An 8,237-nucleotide genomic window follows, 5' to 3' on the forward strand; every position below is an offset into this window, starting at 1 on the left:
TAGGATCACTCGGTTCAATTGCTACCCAAACACCTTGTGCTTGCATGTATATTTTCATCTTCATCGCCCTCGTAGTATAGTTGTTCTTGGTTAGAATCCGATAACTTAACCCTATTGATCCTCCTCCCTTGCCTTTGTTGATGTCCATTGCATACACTCTAGGTCCTCACAAAGATATTCCCTGTGTTCTGATACCAATTATTGGAGAAATCACACAGATGATAACACAAAACAACTCACACGTCACAAAGTCTTGTTTGACAGAAACTTGTCATTTTATTATTCTGGCATAGAAGCCAATATATAGAATGCAAAATAACTAAACTCATAAGGGCATGACTTAAGCCACTAATCACTGCAAAATCTCCACCTAACAGACTCAATTAAACTTACCAAAAACCAAATGCTATAACACGTCTGTAGTACAATCACATATATACGTTGACAGTTTTTATTCATACAGAAGTTGACAGTTTTTATTCAAAATATAAAAACAACCACCTAAGTTTAAGATTAACCAACAATTATACATATACATGTAAATATTTAGAGGTATTTAAGGTTTGAAAACAATAATAATATTAATTAAAACATATAATATTATTGATAATTCTATGTTTGTTTACTAAAGATAATTATTTTAAAATTTAAAAATATTAGTTTTAGGTCGAATTAATAGTATACAAATTAGTTCTAATTTGATTTTAATTTTGTTTAATTTCGAAACTCATTATAGTAATCATATTTATCTAAATTATATTTAGTTTGATTTTAATTTTATTCAAAATCGGATCATTAAAATACTTTTGTTTTAACTAATATAAATAATAGTATATATTATAGTTTAATTAACGTACAACATATATACGTGCAACCTAAAAACAAAATGAGTGAACCAACATGAAAACCCAGTGTAGTAGATACAGGAGTATTGCAGATACATTGCACGATTCAGTCCCTTTTAATAAAATTCAGAGTATGAAGAGTACAATGAACTATAGAACAACAGGTTACTATCATATTTACATACTATTATAAAACGGGCTCCTACAGTCCTATATATATGGTCCCCCCCATCCCCCGTCGTTCACCGGTCTGCTCGGAGTTGTGCTCCTTTATCCGCCACGCCACCCTAAGACTTGAAATTCTAGTTTCTCCTATGAATCTATCATAATTTATGATACCTTCTTCATTTAGTTTGCATTAACTTGTATTCTACATAATATATATATATATATATATGATATATTTAGATTGCGTCAATACAATGCACGCATGATATTTCGACTTTGAAGACGTAAACCTAAAGATTAAGATAGAATTAAAGACTTGTGATCTAGGTACCTACAACCAATTATTAATATGTACTTTGTTATTCAGCAATTTAAATTTAACATATTATTATATTTGGTAGGGGTGTACGCGGTTCGGATAGGATCGGATCGGTTTTGGGGTTAAAGTCGAACCAAACCGTGAAGAGCGGTTTTAAAAAATTGTCATCGGTTTTAAAAAATTGTCATCCGCGACCGCATTTGCGGTTGCGGTTAACCGCGTCATTTGCGGTTGCGAATTTGCGGTTATTGCGGATCGATTTGTGGTTCAACCACTTATTTTAAAATAATTAATAATTTATAAAAAAATAAATTCGGAATATTAATAAATTGAAGTTTAAGTTACGTGATAAATTACATGCAAAAATAAAATATAAACTAATGTTCTGTGTGGAGTAAGGATATTAAAAACATACAAAAATGAAGTCTTAACATTAATCTAAGATTAGTTGATAAATGTGTATACTTATTAATTTATATGATATCAACTACATTTTTGGAAATATATTTTATTATAAATATATGTTGCGAGTTGCGGTTGCGATTGCGATTTTGCGATTTTCAAGAATTTAAAACTGCATCCACGAATGAGCGGTTTTTAAAATTTAAATCCACGACCAACCCGCGTTTCGCAATTATCCGCAAATACGGTTCGGTTGCGAGCGGTTAAGTGGTTTGTTTGTACACCCATGATATTTTTGTCACAAAACACTTGTCATTCCTTGCAAAACAACTACTTTAGGGAGTAAATTTTAAACTTCTGGGAGAACATGCCGCAATCACACACATTTAACATGATTAAGCCAAAATTTTGATTTCTAATCATCGGCTCTCACAAGATTTAGTAGGCTTTTTTTCCTAGCTTAGTTCTCTATAGAAACAACAATTTCTCTCCCTTTTCTTTAACACTGTAATTGAATCACAAGGTCAGATATGATCTCGTCATTGAAGTTCTCATCTGCGAGACTTGTCTTAATGAAATGGTTCTCAATGAAATGTTTTGGCAAGACTCGTATATACATATAGTCATAGGCCTCTTTAATTGCGATGAACCATTTCTTTCGGGCATCACATGCTCAAAACCCGATCTCCACGTTGAGAAGTTCATCTTTCTAGACCGGGCTCCCCAACACTAGTTGGACGCAGAAATATTTTTTAGGAGACTCCAACTTTCGTTCCCGCTAATTTTGTGGTCACAGATGAGCTGCTCTCGTGAGTACTAATAGATTGCAATTCAAATGACTCATTCATATATCACTTATCTGGTTACTTTGCTAGATTGTTTAACTCTCAAGTTTGATCTTGTCACCAAAACCTCTAAACATTTCATGAGCAGCAATCTATTAATGTGTTATATTTATAATATTATTCATTTTCAATGATAAAACAAGTGAAGAACAATCTATTTACATTGGAAACCACAAATTTACAGATGTGACATCTTCTCATTCAAAATTACACGAAAAACATGAAAATGTACACAATAGGTAATTAAAGATTAAAGTGTGATGAGTTCTAGTAAATTTCCTAAGCGAAATTACATGGAGAAACAATTTGTTTACCGTAAATTTATGTTAGCTTGTTAGTAGCCTACCAGCTGATTGAAATCGGAAATTTAGAGATTTATAACCAGAAGGTCTTAGATTCGATTTCAAGTTAACGTTCGGATTTAAGCACGTTTTATGTCGATGAAATGTTATATTAGCCCTTTTCGGAATACTCTCTAAAATTAGTCGAGTTGCGTGTAAATTGACCCGGCATAAGTTGACCCGAACACCTGATTATATTAAAAAAAATATATTATAAATTATTATAATTTTGACTAGCTTATAAATTCATATATTTTAGCTACTTAAGCTAAATGTATTCAGTAAAAAATTGTAAAAATAGATAAAATTAAATCTCAATATCTAATTCGTGTTTAAATTATGTAATCATTTTATAACGAAGAGGAGTTAAAGTCCATGTTAATTTTTTTACATGATAATCCCCTGATAATTAGTACCCCTCCGTCCGAAAATGTTGTTCTCGTTTTGACTCTTTGTATTGTTCATAGTAAGTGATTAACTACTATTTTACGTCTAATTGGGTAATTTTGTTGGATTCGTATTTATGGGTACTTTAATATAATGAGTTTTTATATTTAATACTAATACAAAATTAAAGATATTAATAATCAAAAATGTGTATTGGCAAACGTATATAAAACAAATAACACAAATAAGAAATATTTTTAGGGACTGAGAGAGTAGCTAAGAACAGAAAGAATATGAGTAAGATTGACATTTCATGAGATGAAAGGACTACATGTTACACGCGTTAGGCATGATTAGAGATGCACAAAAAGTCCGGGCCCGAAAATCTGGTTCGGCCCGAAAATCTGGCCCGGCCCGATCCGGTCAAAGCCCGGCCCGGTCCCGGCTCGGGTTTCGGGCCTCGACGGGCCCTATATATTTAGGCAAAGCCCGGCCCGACCCGATTAAAAGCCTGGGTTTCGGCCCGGCCCGGCCCGATTAAAAACCCGAAAAAACCCGGTTATAATTTGATTATTCTAATATATTTTCTTATATATTTATAAATTCACATTTATTATAAATATAAATAATATTTTAAACACATATATATTTACATATTTGTGATTAATAATATTACTTATATATTTCGTTGCATAAATAATGAAATAAGATATAATAAGTACACTATATATATTTGGATATCATTGTTATCATAACAATGATAAAATATATTATTCTATAAACATGTTTATTTTTTGCAAAACTTAAATATTTTCAACGAAGTAATGTTTTTATAAAATATTCCATGTAAACAAATATATTTTTACGATGATCTAGTTGCTAACATATGTATTTTTCGGAATCTCTAATAATACTCGATCCGATTTAAATTAGAAAAAAATCTGGCACGATCCGATCCGGCCCGAAAAAAAACCCGATTAGGCCCGCCTCGAGAGCCCAAACGGGCTCTGATATTTTCGGAAAACCCGGCCCGGTTCGGTCAAAATCAAGGCCCGAAAAGTCCGGCCCGTTTAAAGACCGGGCTTTTTAAGGCCCGGTCAAAACCCGGCCCGGTAGGTCTTTTCTGCATCTTTAGGCATGACAGGAAACAAGTGATATGGGTTTAGGGCAAGCGTGCAAAAGTTACCTGGAAGCCTAATCATGCCATTTAAGTAGGGTGCATGTCACAGCGGCACGGGCATGCCATGACGTCAATTAGTGCGGCATGCCTTTTCATGATTCGGCATGTTTTTTTACTATTTTTTTTATTTTTTAATAATTATTTTAATATTAAAAATATCCAGAAATAACAAACATAATTTTAAAATATTTACATATATTTTAATTATATCCTTATTATATCATTAAGAGGGATTTTATCCAAATATTTGGTAGTTATGGTCATGTACCGTCAAAATAATCTCAATTGTTGGATCATAAAGATAACATCCTAGCCGAATAGGAAATAATCACATTGTTCTAATACTATTCAAACACGAGAATACGATATAATTTCCGAATACGATTATAAATAGAATATGATTAGAAGTTCAATCAATCATAAATAAAAATGATTGTTCTACTAATCCCCGAATATTAAAATATGATGTAATGATATAACTGTAATATGATGCAATGATATAACTGTAATAGCTATATAATATACATGACAAAAAAGTAATTAAATTCAAAATTCGTATATTTTTCAATATATGCATATTAGTTGAAATAATATTGCAACAAACTGTACAAAATAATAACAATATAAATACAAACATCAAGAGTAATAATATACCTACATTAAAAAATTCTAAAATAAATTTAAAAAATTTAAAAAAATAAAACAAATAAATTTTAAAAAACCGTGCATTGCACGGGCTATAAGCTAGTACCTAAAAGTTATTAATTTAAATGAGAATTATGATGGTATTTGGTTGTTATTGTCAACTAATTTTAATTTTATATTCAAATTCACTGTATATTAGTATAATAATTATTTATTAAATTTTATTATATTTAATTGATAAATGGCATGTCATTTGAGCATGACTTTTGGCAAAAAACATGCCTATAGATATGCATTCGGGAAATCTCGTAACAGGTACCCTACATTTAAGACCCAAAAAAGTTCCAAACATTATAACATGGAGCACCTAACTACGCGCACTCTACATGACTAAATATTAAATTATGTCCGACTTTAACTAATTTTCTTTTTTTCTTTAAGAGGCGATTAAATTTAATTTCAAAGTGTGTGTAAACATTTAAAAGTTATTTTGTAATTTCTGTAAATTTTTTATTAGAAGTTTGAAACTCGTGAATTACATGCATATTTTCAAATTAAATATCTTATCATTTCATATGCTGGTTTGAGATCAGCTTTAAGTTCAATGTCAGCGATTTAAATCCGCTTATCTTCAACTCATTCTCATGCAATGTCTTAAAAGCTAGTCAGTTAATCTGGCATGTCCGATTAAACATGATGGCCGGAAATTTAAAAGAATTATTAAATAAATGTAAACATTTTACCATAGTTACATATATAGTGGTGAATAAGCAAGTCAATATATTAGAACACATGCTAATGAAATAGAGACACCGGGTGTATGTATAAGTGTAGGAAAAGATAAACTAATATTGGGTTTCTTATCACAAATACTTTTAACTAACAGTGCATGAACTGATATTTATATGCGATCAGAGCTCTTTAAAGTATATGCAAGAACTAAAACATAAGGTAAGACTATTGTCCCCAATCTTTTAGGTGAAAGAGTGATCTCTCCATCTATGTGAGAGTTTTTTTGGTCTCTTCGTTCAATCTCTAAATCTGGAGAGGGAATCGTTTGAGTTTGACTATGGCTCGATACAATGATTTGAATGATCAGTTTGATGGGTTAAATATTGAAGATGAGGAGAACTCTGCTTTTGTGTTTGGAGACGAAGTGCAAATTGAGGGGAACCAGTATGAATTATGCGTGGTGGGTAGGTTCTTAACGGTGAGAAATATCAATGTGAATGCAATGAAGATAAAAATGGCGGATGTTTGGAGACCAGCGATGGGTGTTAACATCAAGGAATTGGAACCAGGTATCTTCTTGTTTCAATTTTATCATAAGGAAGACATGAAATGGGTTCTTAAAGGTGGTCCGTGGTCATTTGACAACGCAATGCTTGTAATGTCGGAAATTCCAGATGGAGAGGAACCACAAAATGTTCCACTATGGCATGTTAATATGTGGATGCAAGTTTGTGACCTTCCTTCTGGGTTCATGTCGGAGGTCGTTGGAAAGCATTTAGGAGATTTCTTTGGAGAATTCCTCGAATACGATAGTAAAAACAATTCCAGTTTGGGGAGAGAGTTCATGCGCATTAAGGTCAGGTTGGATGTCAGGAAGGCTCTGAAACGGAAGAAGAAGATTACGAAGAAAAATGGAGTGAAGGTAATGGTCTCGTGCAAGTATGAGAGATTGGGTGAATTTTGTTTCACGTGTGGAATGCTAACACATACGGAACGCTATTGTAGAAAATTTCTCAGTAATGTCAGCGAAGGAATCACCAAAGAGTGGGGAAGTTGGCTTAGAGCCCCACCGAGAAGAGCTGGTATTCCGGCAAAAAGTCGATGGCTGCGGGAGGAAGACGATAAGGATTGGGAGACGGGGCAGGGGAGATACAGCTCAGGCACGAAATCAGGGGAATTCAGTTGCGAAAAAGAAGGAAGGAGCATGATTATAGGAAGTGATAAAAGGCGGGATCTGCAGATTGGTGGAGATAATACATATCCCTTAATTTTAGCAGCAAAAAATTTGGAAGTCAAGGGGGGAAATTCAAATTTGGAAGTTAGGGGGGAAAAGTCAGATGTTTTTACTGAGGATGGGCTGGATAATGATGAAATGTCTGGGCTTATTGTTACGGATAGGAAACGAATGCGAGGTGGCCCAGGTAGGTATGATACGATGGATACACCAGGTGGGCTATTAAAAAGTCCTGAAATAAGTCCAACTAATAAACACAATGAAGTTGTACCTTCTGAAATGGATAGTGCAGCATCAAATAATTCTCAACTGGCTAAGCTTGCTCAGCAAGCTAGCCGGACATTATGAATGTTCTAAGTTGGAACTGCCGAGGAGTGGGGCGTCCTCGGAAAGTTCAGTTCCTATTTGACATTGTACGTCAAGAACAACCTTATTTGGTCTTTTTATGTGAAACTATTGCGGTTAAATCAAAGCTGGAATATGTGCAAAATAAACTTGGTTATGAAGGTCTGTTTGTGGTTGATCCAGTAGGAAGGAGTGGGGGTATTGCGTTACTATGGAAAGAAAAGGAGCAGGTGGATATATTGGGTTTTTCTCAACACCATATTGATGCAAGGGTGAAAGGAGATAATACGATTGAATGGAGATTAACGGGCGTGTATGGTGAGCCTGATAGACTTCAACGGCATAAAACCTGGGATCTGCTGAGAAATTTAGCCAGGGATGCAAATCTACCATGGTGTGTAATTGGGGATATTAATAATGTTATGTGTTTGGAAGAGAAAGTGGGAGGAGATCCTTACCCGACATGGTTAATGGAGGGGTTCAGTGCAGCTTTACAAGATGCAGGGCTTACAGACTTGCCACTAACTGGTCATCAGTTCACATAGGAAAGAAATAGAGGCAAGATAGATTGGATGGAGGTTAGATTGGATAGAGCTCTGATAACGGATGACTGGGTTAATAGCTTTCCTTTGGCAAAATTATATAATTTGGAGGGAGCACCTTCGGATCATAGTGCTTTGCTACTAGTACCTCAGACGAAATTGAGAAGGCAGAAACCATATAGATTTAAATTCGAGAATGCATGGAATACGGAGCCTATGTGTGAGTTGTTAGTTAGGGATGGCTGGGAAAGT

The 8,237-nt window shown here is 33.9% G+C and overlaps 1 protein-coding gene across 1 annotated transcript; it reads left to right on the top strand.

Annotated features, from left to right (window-relative positions):
- The first annotated feature begins 7,442 nt into the window (after nucleotides 1-7,442).
- LOC141719028 (uncharacterized) lies at nucleotides 7,443-7,988 on the top strand. The gene has a single exon (XM_074521408.1). It carries the CDS (start codon nucleotides 7,443-7,445, stop codon nucleotides 7,986-7,988), a length of 546 nt encoding a protein of 181 aa, XP_074377509.1.
- The last annotated feature ends 249 nt before the right edge of the window (nucleotides 7,989-8,237 follow it).

The sequence above is a fragment of the Apium graveolens genome, chromosome 4 (genome assembly GCF_009905375.1).
Source record: "Apium graveolens cultivar Ventura chromosome 4, ASM990537v1, whole genome shotgun sequence".
Taxonomy (NCBI): domain Eukaryota; kingdom Viridiplantae; phylum Streptophyta; class Magnoliopsida; order Apiales; family Apiaceae; genus Apium; species Apium graveolens.

Excerpts from the sequence above, each read along its gene's own strand:
- LOC141719028 (XM_074521408.1), top strand. The coding sequence starts at position 7,443 with ATGAATGTTCTAAGTTGGAACTGCCGAGGAGTGGGGCGTCCTCGGAAA.